Consider the following 18,191-nt stretch of genomic DNA (forward strand, 5'->3'; position numbering starts at 1 on the left):
CCGCCAACTTCAAGCAAACAGAAGGTGAGAAATACAGATAAATTACATAAAACTTTGGAAATGATGCGGGTTTTTTAGAATAAACTCCAAAAAGCAGGTTTCAATCTGGTTTTATAATTTCACAACGTGGCTTCCTCATTTCAACATAAATCTTACAACAGAGCATGAAGTGAGCTCGTGAGGCACACCATCCTTTTTGCTTTAAAGTACCAGAAAACTAGAAAAGTATAAGAAAACTTGTTTTTAATTTCTCAGGCGCCCACGTTTCCTTAAACATCTCTTGCTGTAAAATTGGGAGAATAAAGCTTACTTTTTTTACTTTATGCAATACGTTTGTATAAACAAGACATTCAGATGGTAATTACAAATAAATCAGTATAACAGGAAACACGTCACCTGACTGCTCTTCAAAATTGATTCCATTATGAACTTAAAATAAAAGAAGAGTGAAAAAAATTCTATAAACATGATAGTGTTTTTATTTATAGCCTCTCTTCCTGTTGATAACCTTTATTTCTGTTCAATTTAGCAGGAATAATCACACATCTTGTTCAATTAAAGTGAATGTTTAGTGAGTCATTGAAGTTTAGCAGAACACGTGACTTAAGTCTTCCTAATTCCTAGATATTTATTTTCATCCCTGGATTAAACGGGTGTTTGTGGTTGTGTTATTCATCTCACTTGGCTAATCTGTAATTAATAATCTGGTAATCTGAGCTGTATTTGAAAATCATCAGTATTTTAACTGGGATCATCTGCTGGTTGAAGACTGGTTTATGAGGACTGTGAAGAGCCGCACTCCGCCCGGTGAGGAGCCCGTCCGCCGTCCGCCGCCCGCCGGTGCCGCCCGGTGAGGCGCGGCAGCCAATGAGCGCGCGGCTGCTGCCATGTGGCTCCGGAGCGCGCGTCGTGCAGACGCACAGTGCGCTGTGAAAGTGGGAGGAACACAGTTCTGTGCTCTGTTCTCTGAGCTCACACAACCCGGGAGGAAAACCGCTCAGAGGACGGAGAGTTCGTCGGACTTTTTTTTTTTTCAAAAAATATAAACATTTACATACATTGGTATTTTGGACAGAATTTTCCTTGCGCTTATTTTTTTTTTTGCGCTTTTTTTTTTCTCTGTGATGCATTTTGCGCATCTCTGTTGGACTTAATGGTTTTTACAACCGAGTGTCGCGTTTATGGAGCCTTCAGCTGGGATGTAACGGAAGGCAAAGCCACATAAACCCGCCTTTATTTTAAATTCCAGGAATATCGCGCTTCTAAATTAGATATAACTCGGTTTGACTCTTCAGCGTTGTTGTTGTTGTTGTTGTTGTTTTTTTATTACTCGTCGATGCGGGTCGCTTTATGATGACACGAGCCTGGAGGTCCTAACTGAAGCGTTTTGCCCTCTGCGTCGCGCCCCATCACCCCAATGATGACTATGAGCTCTATATCGGACACTCTGGTCCCCACCGACCCCTCCAAGTCGGCCTTCCTCGAGTTCGGCCACGGCTACCCCGGACACCCCGGACACCAGCAGCCGTCCCCGGGCCTCTCCCACAACCACTACTCCGTCCACGGCCTGCACGCCGTGGGGCCCTCGCAGCACGACGGGCCCTTCTCGTCCGGGGCCTCGTCGTACGGACGCCCTTTGGGGTACGCGCCTTACCACAGCCCCGTGGGCGCGCACCACCCCGGGGCCTACCTGCCCTACCAGCACGGGGGTCACGGCGGCGCGCTCGGACACACCAGACTGGAGGATTCTGGTGAGTTTACACACGATTTAATATGAAAAAAAAAACGTATAAAAAATATCTTGCCTCTTTCACTTTATTTTTTTATCTGCAGTAACTTGTGCGTCATTTATTTTCTGCTCAGATACATAAATGTTTTTAAGTAAACAAGCAGTAAAACAGGCATAAACACATTGTTCTAATCAGCAGCATTTTGATTAAAGACAAATGTACCAGACCCAATAAAAAGAAAAGAAGAAAAAAATGTCACAATAAATGCAACAATGCACACAAATAATAAGGACGGTCACAGCGGGGGTAAACTCAGGTCATTAAAAAACCCCATGAGGGGCTATAAGCCGGCAAAAACACGAAAATAAACTACAATAATTGGACACACACACACACACACACACACACACACACACACACACACACTCAGGTCTGCCACAGTGTACTTTGGGGCTGGACGGTGATGCGTTCAGGGCCCGCTGCGGCTGCAGAGGCTCGCCCACAAGAAGCGGCCGCCAGCGGACCTGCGGTGTCCCGCAGCGGCCCGCAGGAACCCGCAGGAGCTCCTCCACAACCCCAAACCATCATCCTCCTCATCATCATCTTCCTTCTTCTGCCCAGACAGGCTGCAGGGCCTCTGATCATAACCTACTGACACTGTCTAATTCCACAGGATTAACAGCTAATCGTTTAGATTTCCTCACTTCAACAAAATATATTTTTTATTGCTTGCTTTGGGTGCTTAAAAATAATGTAAACACATTAAAGGATTAACTTAAAATCACAATCTAGTGAAAGTTGTGAGTGGCATTATGCATTTACAGTTTGACACATTTAATTTATTCATTTAGAAATTAAGTAGTGAATAAGAATAACAATTCTGCAGCTTATCAATTGTTGTTTTTGCTACTGCTGTTTTTTTTTATTAATAATGATGTTACAGTTTCTTGTGATGCAGTTATCACATCTTTCATAGATTTTCTGATGTCATTTATTATGAATTTCAAAATTGTATTTCCTCCACATCAGCTTGACACACATGCACTTTCCTTCATGCATCAATTTTTTTGTGGATTTTTAACGTCCATGTGGAGTATCATTTCTTTAAATGTGATCTTCCATATTGTCGGTCTGTTCAGTTATAAGCAAATGCAAAAGAACTAAAATTTTCAGGGTTTTTTTTTTCTAATGAATGCATGAAACTATTTGAGAAATTACTATGAATATATAAAGTGGTTCATCCCATTTAGCTTTAATAATGTACTAATGTTTTATTCCATCTAGAAATACTGAAAATGGATTTTATTCTTGCAGAATATACAGATTTTCAAATCAACATTTCAAACTGTTTTTCTCCCTTTGTCCTTATGTAAACACAAATACATAAAGTGTAAAGCATAAAGTGATTCCTCCATAAATAGATTGAGAGTTCCTTGTTTTTCAGCAATTACAGTCTATACATTAATGAAAATCTTCTAAAAGGAGGCACAATCAGTGATCACCCTTGAAGCACTTTAAGCACTTTCTCATCAGCTCTACATGAGAAACATGGAACGGACGTCGCTCCTGATTCCCAAATTGCTCAGTTTCTTTGTACTTTCACATCGTTTTAAACTAAATATCGGAATTTACTGTAATTAAAGTGTAATTCAACTCAGTTTCCTGTTTGTTGAGGTCATTTTTATGGGAAGAAAATGAGAAAAATGTGTATTTATGGCACACAATATTCCCTACTTGTCGTGAAAATAGTGTTTTATGAGTATTTCTGTATTTTCATCATTGTGGTACTGGGATTTACTTTTATTTTTATATCAGGGACACATTAGGGAGGGGAAATGAGATTTTCTTCACGAGCGGCTTTATTTACATTCTAACTGTATGGCGACATTTACACATCAACTGTGTTTATGTGAATTCACTCTGATCCACATGTATGAAATGAATCACCGTCATCAAAACACGTTTTATAGCCGCTCTCCGTGGGACCCAAAAACGCTGATGTGATGTCCATTTGGATCCTTTTCGGATGTGCTCGGCGTGTTTTCTGCCGGCTCTCCGCCGTGCTGCAGGAGCTGCGGCGGCTTCAGTTACAGCCGGAGCGTCTTGTGGGGCCTCGGCCCGTCCACAGCTGTTCTCTCCTGCCACTGCAGGCTGTGAGCTCATGTCATAACAACCATCAGCGTGGGCGAACAAACACACAGTATTGCTGTCTTTAACCAAAAAAAAATGAAGAAGAAAAAGAAGAAAGCCCTCTCGGCTGGTTTGTAGAGAGCGAGGGAGGCGGGTTATTCTTTACCTACAGCGATTCCCATATATACATTCATAATTTTTAATAACCAACCTGTTTCCATCAGGTTAGCTGAGTGTTGTTTCGTAAAGCAGGGTCATCTTCAAGGACTTTCACTCTGTGTCACAATTTTCTTCTGGTCGAGCACAACCTGCCTCCATGTTGGGTGTTTTTGTTTCCACGTTGGCCTGTTTTTACCTCGGTGCAAGGCTGACACTCACAGTAGCCTTCTCTGTTAATGTATGTCTCATTTTGGCATTAATAATCCCAAAATATTTGTTAAAATGCAAGAGTTCACATTAAATTATAATTGTTGTAAGTACAGAAGACACAAAAACCCACATTCTTTGAGTTAAATGTGTTACATGATACTTAAGATGATATAAAGCTTTCAGTTTTGGGTATAAATGTATCATATAATACTGCAAATATGAGAAAAAATATGTAAGAAGCATAAATATATACAAATATGCATACTGCGTGCATGCGTGTGTGCGTGCGTGTGTGTAAAAAATACTTTAAATTTTTAGTTGATTTATAAACACTTTATTATTGAGCATATTTATTTCATATGATAAAGAATATGCAGTTTAATGCTCTGGATTACATGTGTGAGGGTTCAGTTAAAGGTTACAGTATTTCTTTATGTGTTGGACCAACTTGTAGAATCACGATGAAGAACAAAAACACCGAATGTCTTCTAAAGTGTAGTTTTTTTCTGATAGATAACTCATGTTTTGCATGTTGTCAGTGAGGTCTGAGTAAATCGTGTCGTCTTCACCGCTGATTGCAGGATGAAAGTTGTTTTGAGCGCATTTAAAACAGATTTCAGGTGAATTTACAGCAAATTGAGTGATTCAATGTAAGCATGTTTATTGTAGTGAGAAACACAAAATCAACCCTTTCTGTTAAATAAGCATCGATAAACACCAAAAGTCCCTGTTTTTTTTTGGTCATCTTGTGGGAAAGTGTCCAGCCTATTAACGAACTGTCCCGCCTCCTGTTTGGTGTGGTCCAGAGCACGAGAAGCCGACGGCGGTGATCGAGAACGGCGAGGTGAGGCTGAACGGGAAGGGGAAGAAGATCAGGAAGCCTCGCACCATCTACTCCAGCCTGCAGCTCCAAGCGCTTAACCAGCGCTTCCAGCAAACCCAGTACCTCGCTCTGCCCGAGAGGGCCGACCTCGCCGCCAAGCTGGGCCTGACGCAGACGCAGGTACACAACAAACAGGGAGCTTAAATAAATAAAATAAAATAAATCATTAAGTTAAAAACAAACACTGCAAGCATTTTAAGTTAAAAAAACTCTTTTATAATTAAGGGTGTGTGTGTGTGTGTGTGTGTGTGTGTGTGTGTGTGTGTGTGTGTGTCCTATTTCCAAAATAGGACACAACACGAATTGAGATGCGCTCTGTAATCCAAATTGATCGCACCTTTAATTCTTTCCGTCGTGAAGAGCCGGAGCCAAAACAGCAGGCCGAGCAGGCGCCGGCACACTGCAGCGACTCGCTTCGGCAATTAACTGTAATCAAACATGTACGTTTTGTCCCAGAATGAGTTACGATCTGTCAGCACCCCGCGACATTCAGGCGACTGTTTTAAAACACACACACACACACACACGCGAGAAGCCAGTGAGTCATTTTTGGAAGATCTCCAGTTTTTTACTTCAATCTTTGAAATAAAAAAAAAAAATCCCTATTGTGTACAAGACTGCCACATATTATATTTCCATTTTACTACTTTTTAATTGACTCTCAGAAGCATTTTAACTTCATTTAAAAGCTAAAATGTCACTGTAACTCTGTTTTTTCTCTCTTAACGTTCGTGTTAGTTTTCTAGGAAGAATATTTGATGGCGTCAGAAATTTGGATTTGGTTCCTCAAACAGGTTCAGGCCGTTTCCTCATTTCCACAAAATACGTGGGCGGACAGCAGTTTATTTAGTGCATCTCTAAAGGCTACAGTGCTGTCTGCTTAAGGCAGACATAAAATACTGATTTATCATCACTGGAGGTATATTTTGCTTCTCTTTTCGTTTAATAACAACTTCGAGTTCAGATTTTATTGTTTTTACCCCTAAAATCAATGATAGCCCACAGTGTACTTTTAATAAACTTTGCAAAGTACTCTCTGCTAGCACTAAATGTTATAACATCACTGATCTACCTGCTGTGAAGTCTATTTTTAAAGAATCTTTAAAAAAAAAAAAAAAACTAATAACCAATAGTCAAGTTGATTTGAGGTCTTAGAATTAAATTTCTGAGTCATGCTAGCTTATGTTTAGCATTTCTTACCATCTAAATGCTAATTGAATAGAACTTTATTGTCACTGCAATAAGTACAATGAAATTAACGGAGTTAAAAGACGCCGAGGCAGCCATTGCGGCGCTCTGTCTTTGTATGTTTTGAGGGTGTTTTCAGCTACTACGACTTAAAGTTGTCTCAAACAACAACCTGAGTTCAAGAGATCAGCGTAGCATAAAACAAATGTAAAAATATATATGACTAAAATTAGTTTCAACTTAGTTAAACCAGCTGTAGCTTCGCCTTGCCATACATAGACTTTTTACTTCGGCACCTTTGTTTAAAATTTCCTTTTTAAATTTTGAAGGGAGAAAAACAGTGGAAGACAGTCACAGTAGTGATTCATGTCTTGACTAATGAACCATTTACATGATTTCTGAGAGCTTTCGTTGTTGCAAAAACGATGTCTCTTTACACAAGCAACAGCACAAAACAGCTGAAAACGACGTAGTTAGCATGCCAGGCCACTGGTAGGTGCTGTTGTTTATTTTTGTAATGAAACCACACACGCAAGCAGAGAACAATACGCTACAGGCATAAACAGCGGTGGACAACCGAAAGGCAAAAAAAGTTTTCGGTTTTCACTTAAAAACAGGGCCTGAATTTCAAGTGAATATGTGTGTTATGTACGTCATTTTGGGAAAAACCAGATCAGTCATTCAGGGAGTTCAAAAGTAACAGCCACATGATTTAAAAGTAGATACGGTGCACAGTTATTTACGGCCGCCATCGTCCTGACAGTGATTACAGTCCTTGTCCTTCATGAAACAACAGCAGGAAGTGATGCTTTCTGACATGTAGTGGCAGATAAAGAGCTTTGTGTCACATGTAGGTCTTGTCTCCGCTGCGGAAGAATCACACAAAAGGTAGAAAATGGAAGGTTGGAGTGGTGAGCAGGTGTCCTATTGGGGGACGTCTCATTTGAAGTATTGAGGTGTGTGTGTGTGTGTGTGTGTACACACACGAGTAGCTGATGTCATCAGTCGAAGTCGTCCTAATCCCGTGTGAATTAACCGCTGCAGCTCTGTTTGCACGGGGAGTAAGAGCTCATCCCTTCATTTGCCTACACCTTTTGTAGTGGCGAAGCGGTTTTGATTGTGGTCGGCTGCGAGCCGTGCTCCAGCGCACGCTCGCTGAGGAAGCCTTCAGTTAGAGCGCACCGAGCTCCAGCGGCGGCTGCTGTCTGAGGGTCATTAATTTTACGTTTTTTTTTTTTTTTTTTATTTCATCAGAAAAGTCTAAATCAAGCGTCTGGAAATGGCAGCCATGTTGGAATGCAGCTTTTCTCAAGTCCATCTAACTCACTTTCACATTTGTCGTTCTGAACTTTGGCTCCCACTTCATATTCCATGTTTATTTTTTACAGATTGCTCTGAGCTCCAGACTTCAAATAACTTGAAGAAAATAGGGCCTGAAAATTTCCCTGATTGAAGGAATAGAAGTCAGACTCAGACAGTAATAAACCTTAATGTGTTCGGTTGGGTAACTCATGAACTCTGTTTCATATTCAAATATTTTTTTTTATTTGCATGTCTCGTGAAAAGACTAACGTGCCATCCTGCATTCATTTCATGTCATTCAAGTGTTGCTAAACGGATGTTTTGACTTCTGCTTGCTAGTTTCTAACTCGTGTAGAACCAGAAGTGTTCAGACGAGGGTGTTGTGTGCCTCAGATGTCATTTACGTGAGAGGGATCTGCTGGAAACGATCGTTTCCATGTTTGTTCGCTTGCGTTTGTCATTGAGCGATTGAATGAAGCATTGAGCTGAAACATAAACATAATGAAATGTGAGAGCAGGGTCATGTTGGTGGAGGAAGTATCAAAGATACAACAAATTATGAGTTGTCACAGTCAAAGGAGTGAGGAAAATATGCTGAATAGACAGTCTCAGGATTATTTTATCATCCGTTTCACTGAATTCGTAGTCAGTAGATCAATTGTGTGTGTAAACAATATTAAGTTAGCGCCAGCTGGCATAGATGCAAATCTTTGATACATCTGGCCTGAGGAGAAATATTAGAAAGATCGTTCACTCTCTGAAAGAAACGGCAAGGCCACACGAGTTACATTCTAATCTTCAAAACAAGTCTTTTTCTGATACAATCCTACTGAAAAAGACATTTTCACTTTTATGCAGTCCAGTGTATGACATGTTTTGTTCAATATCCTTGAACTATACCTGTTCTAATGAACAGAGCGGGATAAAATAACATTCTTGTGTCTAACTAGCTAATGCCCATCTTGCAGTACCATTCTGTACCACAAGATGGTGCAGTGAGTCACTGTAGCGTGTGGTTGTAAAGCATCGTGTGCTACGGATGTTTAATCTATTCCAGGTTAAAGGAACAGTGAGAGAGTTTTCATCGTGTTTCGTTTTATGTTTACAGACGTGTTTTCGTTCCTCCGGCGGCGACGCGGTTAACAGAAGCAGACACAAACCAGCTTCTATAGAAACACACAGTCGGCTGTAATTAGCTTGGCGTGCGCGTTCCTCACATACGTGGGCGTGCTCAGACGTATGTGACCATGTGTGCATTTTCATACAGATCTACAGACGGAAACATAAACACACACACACACACACACACACAGCTGAAGATAGTGATCGTGCACCACATTAGGCTGCCAGCCAGCCGCTGACCACTTTCACATTGAAATCTCTCGAGTTCCCAGAGGCAGCTGAGAAACGGCACGTAGCAGTTTGGATGTTTCCCCTCCTCAAAAAGCTAAAACTGAAGGAGCTGCTTGAAGCTTCAACAAGCCGTTCCTGGTCTGAAAGCCTTCAGTTTCCTTTCACAAACACAAAAAACTTACATATTTGAATTCCTCAATCTAAAATGAATTAAAGTTTGAAATTGTTACAAACACAATGAATGATGTTACTACAAAAAAACATCGATTGATTTGATTTAAAGAATGAAAATGATTCTTTCATGTTAAATCAGCTGCTATAATACCCATAAGTCTTTGCAGCAGATTTGCTCGATCAGTTTGACAGTGACGTTGAAATTTTCAGGACGGTCAGAGTAGCTGATCTCCACTCCAGCTGATCCCACTAGTGTGGAATTTTCTGAAAAGTGATATTCTCTGTAATTCTCATCAAATCATTAAGTTTTGAAGATTTTTTTTACAAACTTGAGTGTTTAAAAAAATAGCAAAAACCATAAAACTTTGCATTTATTGTATATTTTGCGCAGAAAATAGGAATATAGAGCTATTAAACCTTTTATTGGGCACAAATATATTTTTTCATTGTTCAAAGGCCTTTTCAAGTTATTTTTAAAGTCATAAATACCAGTAAATTCAAACTCTAAATGAGATAATTTGGAAAAATTCAAACTCTAAATGAGATAATTTGGAAAAGTGCAAAAGCGACCACGTGGGTGTAATTGAGACGATCGTAGGACGATGGTCAATTTGAACAGGTTCGAGGCAGCGGTCAACTGAATTTTCAAGGTTAGAAATATGACAAGGTGAGGCGGGGTGCTCGGAGACGCGGCCTGTCTGCGGCACCTGGCCCGCCTCTCCGCCACCCTCCTCCTCCTCCTCCTCCTCCTCACCCCCGATCGTCAGCGTCATTAGCCGGGTTCCCAGGCGGCCTGTCAGCTCCGTGTTGCTGCTGGAATATGAAACCAATAATTACAGGCGAAATCCTCTCGCCGAGGGTGCATTAAGTTAACGTGCTGTTGATTGACTCGCGGCCTCATAAGCGCCGCTCCACGTACTTCTCATACAAAGCGCGGTGCCACTCCAGGTAATTATTATTTTACAGGCACTGCGGTTTGGTGACAGTCACAGACACGGCATTAGACTATCATTAAAACTTTCTCTTTCAAGCCATTCATTGACTAAATATAGAAAAATTTGGAAACTGCAGTTTACAAGCTGATTCCTTACTAGCAACATTACGGGCGGCAACTGCAAAGCGATTGGAGTTTTATGGCGCGGCGCTTGACTTTTCATGCAAATAACTCCTCACAGGCCGTGACTGACGTCAGCAGGTCGCGAGGAACAATGGAGCGAGAATTCGTTTCTCTTTCCACGACTCCTTGGCCGTTCATGATCTGGGCGTGAAACGTGGGAAAGGGTCAAATTTTCCACGAATTAAAAAAAAGGAGTAAAACCACTTTCAGTCATCGTCATAAGATCCACAAACTGGTGTTTTCTCCTCCATCTTCACAGTCAGGAGAATCATTCCCACCAAAGCGGGTGTTTCTCCTCCGGTTCTGCTTTTCCTCAGAGCTCCGGCGGCCGGTGGGAGTTTGTTTCCCGCGGTTCAAACCTGTTCGAAACAGTTTTTTTTTTTTTTTCCACTGCACGTAGATGTTCCTGATTTATGCGTACGCGCCGAGCTGACAGATTACCCAACAGGCACATCCGTGTAATTTAATGCCCAATTTGCAAGCAGTGCTGGAAACAGACAGACAGCATGCCAATTATATTTACAACAACACAAACCGAATTATCTCCAACCGCAGAGAGAAAAAAAAATGATTGAAGTGAGAATGAGTGAGGCTAATAGTCGGGAGAGAAAGGGGACATATTTGTTGTCACGTGCACAGATACCAGACAGCACAGGTTCAATCCGAAGATCATCTTTACAAGCTGAGTCTGAAAAACCTTAAAATGTTCACATAGTATAAACAAATGGAAGAAAAGAGGCATACTGTGGATGGAAAAAGTCCAATAAACAGTTGAACAAATGACTAATTAAAAGACTCGTCGTGTTATTGCGCAGACGGAGGAGGATTAGTGACGTTGTTGCACTTTGAATTGAGTAATTCTGGGTGAAACTCAGAGAGACCTCCCAACTTGTTTCACACGCGATGTTGATATTGCCAGATATCCTGCGCCGGCACGCAGCTCCTTCAGCCCGTGAGACGTGAAGCTGTCGTGACGGGTGATTTATGAAGATCCTGCATAAATCGTGCCGAGTAGATTTCAGTTTGCGTGAGTTTTGCAGGAGATTTGATAACAAATGAAAAAATGAGATTTTTGTGGTGAAATGTCATTTATTTTGATGCACTCTGCCTCAACAGTAGAATGAACAGCAGTATATAAATCTTTAAAAAGTGAATATAATAGATCATATTTCTGAAACGTCATGTACGTCACGGATCCCTCACCTCTTCTCTCGGTCTCTCCGTCTTCCAGGTGAAAATATGGTTCCAGAACAAACGCTCCAAATACAAGAAGATCATGAAGAACGGGCCCTGCGGCCCTGAGGGGGACCACCTGGCCCCGCCCCCGTCCTCCTCCTCCTCCCCGTGCACCTTGTGGGACATCAGCATGGCGCCCAAAGGCGCGCCGGTGCACTCGGGAGGTTACATGAACAATTTTGGACACTGGTACCCGGGACACCAGCAGGACTCCATGCCCAGGACTCAGATGATGTGACACACACTTCCAGGACCAATTACGGATTGCTTTCTTTTTTTTTTGTTGTTTTTTGTTTTGTTTTTTTTTTTTTTGTTTTTACACGCCGAGCTAAACTGGAGTGGGAAGGGACGATGCTGAGAGTCGGAGCCACTCTGGAGGCAAAAATAGAGACTTGAACTGTAGCGATGTGGCTGCTGTGGACTTCCTAAAATGACTAAAAAGTTACAAAAAAAAAGTGACGGTAGGAAACAACCACTAAAATCATTCCAATTTGAAACAAATTGAATTGAGCTCAGAGGTTCCCAGATGTATCCGCCGCTGCTTCATGCCAGCAGCAGTCGACTCTCGTCACGAAGCCACTGGGTAAATGTCACAAGTTGAATAACTTCATGTAAACTGTAGGCGACATCAGTTTTCAGTCTAAAGGAGCCTTTGAGGGGGGAAAAGCTACACAATATGGTTCGTTTTGGGGTCAAAATGGCATTTCTTTCACTTTGGATGAATCCTGCTTCCTGCAGCGTCGTCCGTCGAGTTATTTCTGCCTCCAGAGCAGCTTTGCCCGCAAAGACGTTTTTTTTTTCGATAAAGCTATAACTGATGCTGCAGCTCCGAGCTAAACCAGCCCTGCGTCACTCATTCTGAACATTTCAGGAGGTTTTTGTTCTCTGTCTTTTCGTCGGGGTTCCTATTGGGCAGGAGGTACATGTGTTTAAAAAAAAAAAAAAAAAACAGGTTCTTCAGGGTTTTTTTCTGCATTATTGTGTTGTTTCTATTGAGCTGTACTGATTGGGTGAGCCCTTGGGTTTGCTAATGTTAAAAACAGATCGGATTAAAAGGAGTTGAAGAAAAGAAAGTTGTGAAGCTGATTGTTGTTTTGTATTTTTCAAGTAAAACCTCAAAAAAAAAAAAAAATCACACACTGGCAAGAAAAAACTTTGAATCTTCTTTGCTTTTTGCATGAATTGCTCATAAAATGTGGCCGAATGTACATCCGAGCCAAAAGTCTTGACAATGCCATCGTGATTTACCCAATTCTGCAAAGGCAATTATGTTATTTTATGTCTTTATTGAGCAAAATTATTAAAGTTCACCCGTGTTCCTATAAAAAAAAACAAAAAGATTTTTAAGGTCCTTTGGCTGTGGGAGCCGTTAATCATGATGCTCCCTCCACCGTGCTTCAGTGTGAGGATGTTGTTTTCAAGTTTTGTATGTGGTGAGTGACCCATTTCATGCCATGCTGTATGCTTGAAATTTATTGTCACTGCTGCATACCAGAAACCTCTTTCACTCACACACCATACACACCATGTTTTTACAAGCCTTTCCCTGCTTGTAATTGGTGTTGCGGTAGTTAAAGGACCGCAAAGTCATGAAAAATACTGCAGATATTCTGTCAGATCAGGAAAACATTTCAAAGAACAATTCATCCAAAAGTGTTCACTCATGTATTTTCTCCTTGCCAGAGTAGATCGATTAACCCTTTACATGGAAAGTTGCCACACTCAGGTGTTTTTTTAAATAATATTTCAAGACCTAAATGGTATTTATATGAAATTTAAAAAAAAAAATTATAGTGTAAAACTGAATGAATTATTTTCACTGTTGACTCTGATGTGCCTCCAAAAGGCAATATCAAAGAAAGATAGTTAAAGAAAAAAGTGCTTTTTCTTTTACTTTTACAATCTATTATTCAAAGAATTGCAGCAATTTGGCTTTAAAATCTTTTGTCTTTTGTGTTCAGAATGCATTTTTACTGGGTTTAGGTTGTTTACTGGTAGATAATGGACCATCAAAGAGTCTAAGAAATGGAAATATGATCACGTTTCATCCTTTTTTGTTTTTGTTTTGTTCATCCAGCCTTTGATTCTCAGCTGGAACATCATAGGTGGTAAATCATGTCTGTAAAAGTTCAATGGAATCCATTCGACAGCCTCCTAAAACCCTAAACAGATATTTTTTGCCAATAATTTATTGGCTGTCGGTAAGTCAGAGCTTTGTCATCTGAAATAAATCAAACCCCGCTGGCGAGCTCCACCCTTTGGGTTTTGTTTATGTAACCTCCATCCAACAGTGGGAATAATCTGTTGTTGCACCTTTAAGTTCATATCAAATTCCAGCCTGGGTAACAGTATAGCTGAAATAACATAATCCTCCGCAGCGTAGGGTCTTTGTACTCCCCAGTGGCCCGGAGCCATTTTCTCTGGAGTCGTAAATCAGAGGAATCGGGTCACGTCTTTGGCCCCCGCAAACATCTGGAAACGCGAAAAGGAGTCGTCAAACATCGTCAATGATTTTATAAAATGACCACGTCAATTATAGGTAATTTGGGACACAGCTTGTTAAATAAAGCTTTCACTCTGACGCTGTAATTATCTGTAATTGTCAGACGAGAGAATATCCTTGTGCTCCGAGCCCCGGAGGAGAAGACGAGGAAGTGGTGGATTCCATCAGAATGGATTACGGCGGACTAAGCCCTTCACAACAGATTGATTTGTCCAGTGGACGTTAGAAATTAGCACTACGGACGCCGCTGCACGAAGCATATGAAGCGTGTGGTCGTCGTGTTGGTGGCCGAAGACATTTATTCTGTGTTGCTTCAAGGCACGAGTTAAGAAACATCACGAGTTAAATGGTCCGAGGGAAAAACAACAGGTCAGATAAAGACGACTTTGGGCCTAATTTACTGCGATATTTTGTAAAAAATTTCTAAACTGCATATTTAATTTGTTTTAGCTTTGTAGCTGATCAACTAAGAATAGCGTGAGTGATATTATGAGTTCAGACTAGTATTAAAATGACCAACTGAAGAGATTGAGGAAAGATTTCATGACCTACAGGAAGAAAAGGTACAAGACAGAACAGATCTTATGATGAAGTCCACAAATAAGAGTCGTGGGGGGGCAGCTGAGAAAATGCCTTTCAGCGCATCAACAGCAGGTCGAGCTGATTTACAACTCCTTATAAAAACAGATCATAATAGATAGATAGATTTTGCATCGTAGACTTTCATATAATGTGAAAACACAAGTTTATTTGCAAAATCAACTCTGACTAAAGACAAAATATTTCTCTTCTGCCATTATATTTAAATACAAATGTAAACAAATTACAAAGGCATGGTGACTGTTTAGCTGTAATTTAATAGGGTTTTTTTTAACTTGAATGAAAAAATTTAATGCAATGAAAAAGTTCATTTTCAACTTAATTTAATCCAAACAGTGAAAATTTTCAGTATTTTCTATTTTAGCTTAGAAGTCGTGAAAATCAAAGCAGTCATTTCAAATGACTATTTCATGAATCACATTATTTAAACAGCCATATTTATTTCTGTTTGAATGTTGTGAGGATAGAAATAATTAACTTATCAAAATGCACCTGTAGTTATGACCACAGTAAAAGTAATACATGCTCTCATAAAAAGTCTGAGCGGATATTATATTGCATTTTAATCTATTTATAGCTTTTTACACAAACAATAAAATGATTTGTCATTGCACGTACAGACAGTCGACTGTCTGCTATTTTGTTCAGAGCTCAAAACACACCTGATATATAGTTTTTTTTTCTTTTAGGTGGGTTGTTATAGACTTTATCTACAGCTTGCAAGTGGACTTGGCTCGTTCCTTTCTAATGCTGTGGCATTAGAAGTAGTTATAATGTCAATAAACACCATATTACACTGTTTTTTGGTCTGAGCAGAAGCACTCTTTTACTCGAAATTTCATGAGTGAAATCATTCTCTTGGTGCCATTCACTGAAGAATTAGATAAAGGGGTTATTTACCAAAGCATGTGAGGCGATCTCATTTTCGGGAAGAGATTTGGCCGCCGCAGTGTAAACACACCGTTGGGCCTCACGCTGGAAACTTTCTTCCTCTTCCTCTTAAACCTGGAGACGGTTGGCTGCTGTCTCTTGGGGGGGGGGGGAACACGTGTGCAGGAGGAACGTTTTTGCCACGATATCCCCCAAACTCAGACATATTAACTGCCCGGCTTTGTAATGTCCGAATGTTTTGAGGAAGCGACATGTTTGCGGGCGATAGTTTACACATCGCAGATCTCTCTCCTTTTCCTGCGAGGATCAAACGGACCTCGAGGAAAAAAACGGGCCACACAGTGGAATTTTCAGACTTATTTAATCCGCTACTGGGAACTGCATCCTGTTGCCTCCGGCTGAGTTCACACCGTAGAGTTTTATGGAATACTTCAGACACGTCGTATTGTCCTAATGAACTGATGAAAGCCCGGCGGGGGCCGAGAGAACATGTCTGCTGGAGCAGGGGGTGGGCGACGAGGACGGCGAGCGCAGAGCGAACGGCCCCACATGAAAACTGGAGCTACAGCGAGAGACGAGAGCAGGTTAATCGGGTCATGTGAGGTTTGTGTTCTTCATGAGGGAAACACGTGCTCCAGAGAAAAGGGGGAATGAGTCGACCTCAAGAGCTTAATTATAGCTGTATCTGCACAGATTACGGTTTAAATGAATGCTTTTGTTACGCTGCGTCTTTAATTTACTCAAACACAGTTTGTTCTTTAACCCCCTCTCACCGTGACTTCACATGTCACTCGTCCTGTTAGATCTCGACGCTCTCGGCACAAATGAGACACTGACGTCGGGTCCTGATGGTGGTGTGGCATCGTCTCTCTGCAGTCAGACAGAAGGCTGTATGGTGACCTCTGCTGGCCACTTTAATTATGGCCGAAGCAGTGTAGAGCATAAGGATGCAAATTCAGGTGATTTCTCATTCAAACATCCAACATGCAGTTTCTAAGTTTGATATATGTTACTTCCATCACCTGTTGATGTAGTTCTCCTAAGAAAAAGTCTCTGAATAAAAGTCGTGTGGAGCCAGCTGAGGAAGAGCCTCTCCATTTGCATCTCCATTTTTCAAACGCTGTAAATCCCACTGTGTGTCGCACATTAATCCAGTCTAAACTCCTCCTGGTACGCCCCATACTGTCTGTCAGACGTGATCCTCAGCACGTCCCGTTAGCAGAGTTATCCTGAGAAAAATGTCAGCGTCTCGCTGTTGCTGCCAGTGTGGCGCCAGCGCACTTCACCACACCTTAACTGCACTCCCAGGGTTGGACAGATGTAATCAAGTACTTTGTTACGAGGGAAATTAGATGACGGACATGATACGTCACGGTGGAATTGGCATATCTGCACTTTGAGCCAGATGTAGGACAAGGCGAAAGTATAAAGAGGAACACAGTTAATTAGGGCTTAACGGTGATGATCTTGCGTACTATATGGAAAATAAAAGTGATTCAAAGTTTTCTTGATAATTGAGTCGTGCTAATCCCAAAACCAGGGGGCTTCAACACATGATCCAGATCTTTTTCATATAAACTGCAGGGATCGGACCTAAAACTTTCCTGAATTCTTTGGTCAGAGTGTTAGTAAACATGACTGAATCACTGGATGATTCTGTGGTTCACTGCTGATCATGTGTCTTCAAATTCAGAGCAAAAACCAATATGAATTAAAGATCACAAAAACACCTAGAAATATATATAAAAAAACACTTAAATTCCCTCCACAATGGACAAGTGGAGACTCCACACGGAGAGATTTTGACCTACTTGTGAGCAACACAGAGAAGAACCCGGATTAAAGTGACAAAAGAAAAAAGTGTGTGTAGTATGTGAGCAGTTTTGTAAATAGATTTATCAAATATGAAGCGATGCATTAATCATTACTTGGCCGTTGAGACAGAAACATAACCGTGATCCCAGTGGACATTAGCGAGTCTCCTTTAGTTGATGTCACGTTGCTTTTTGTTTTGGTATGCTCTAGTTTTATTTTTTGCACACAACGCTCTCCCTCTTATTTCAGGTGTTTTAGTTCTTGATCCCCCCCCCCCCCCCCCCCCCCCCCCCCCTCTATTGTTGATTGTGGCCACCTGTGTGTCGTTTGCACGTTTCCTGTCCACCTTCTCCGGCCTGAAAACATCAGCTGGATGAAGCTGCACAGAAGAGCAAAGGATCGTCACATCGCCTCGAATATTTGAGATTTTGAAGACGGGAAACAGTCGAGGTGATCAGAAACATCTGAACGTCACAGCTGTAGAGCGTCACTGTGTCGGAAGAACGCAGGAAACGGACAGGCAAACCTCAAGAGCTTGCGTGAGGACAAAAATGTAAAAAATAAAAAAAAAAACTATAAAACTAAAAGACTTTAAATCTTGCTACTGGGCAGATGACAGTATGGGAGCCCCTGTGGAGTAGAAAGCAGAGCGCGAGAAAGAAAGATTCATGAATGAAACCTATTGAGAGAGAAAGAGAGAAGAGAGAGAGACGGGGAGGGGAAAAAAACACATTAATTAAAACGAGTCGTAAACAGCAGGGGTCACTTTATATTTGCTCGTTAAACTTGACCCATGCGGTGCAAAAAACACATACGCGCTTAAGTGCAACTGAGATACAGCAGAGCCTTGCTTGTGTGTGTGTGTGGGAGTGTGGCTTTATGTTTGTACGCACATGCAAT

At 41.2% G+C, this 18,191-nt stretch overlaps 1 protein-coding gene across 1 annotated transcript; it reads left to right on the top strand.

Moving 5' to 3' along the window:
- The first annotated feature begins 945 nt into the window (after positions 1 to 945).
- On the top strand, positions 946 to 12,455 carry LOC115387790 (homeobox protein Dlx4a-like). The gene is made up of 3 exons (XM_030090647.1): positions 946 to 1,751; positions 5,036 to 5,232; positions 11,478 to 12,455. Exons 1-3 carry the CDS (start codon positions 1,418 to 1,420, stop codon positions 11,718 to 11,720), a joined length of 774 nt encoding a protein of 257 aa, XP_029946507.1. The 5' UTR covers positions 946 to 1,417; the 3' UTR covers positions 11,721 to 12,455.
- The last annotated feature ends 5,736 nt before the right edge of the window (positions 12,456 to 18,191 follow it).

Source organism: Salarias fasciatus, chromosome 4 (genome assembly GCF_902148845.1).
Source record: "Salarias fasciatus chromosome 4, fSalaFa1.1, whole genome shotgun sequence".
Classification (NCBI taxonomy): domain Eukaryota; kingdom Metazoa; phylum Chordata; class Actinopteri; order Blenniiformes; family Blenniidae; genus Salarias; species Salarias fasciatus.

Excerpts from the sequence above, each read along its gene's own strand:
- LOC115387790 (XM_030090647.1), top strand. The coding sequence starts at position 1,418 with ATGATGACTATGAGCTCTATATCGGACACTCTGGTCCCCACCGACCCC. Across the intron at positions 1,752-5,035 it reads CACCAGACTGGAGGATTCTG|AGCACGAGAAGCCGACGGCG; the intron begins GTGAGTTTACAC and ends GGTGTGGTCCAG. Across the intron at positions 5,233-11,477 it reads TGGGCCTGACGCAGACGCAG|GTGAAAATATGGTTCCAGAA; the intron begins GTACACAACAAA and ends TCCGTCTTCCAG.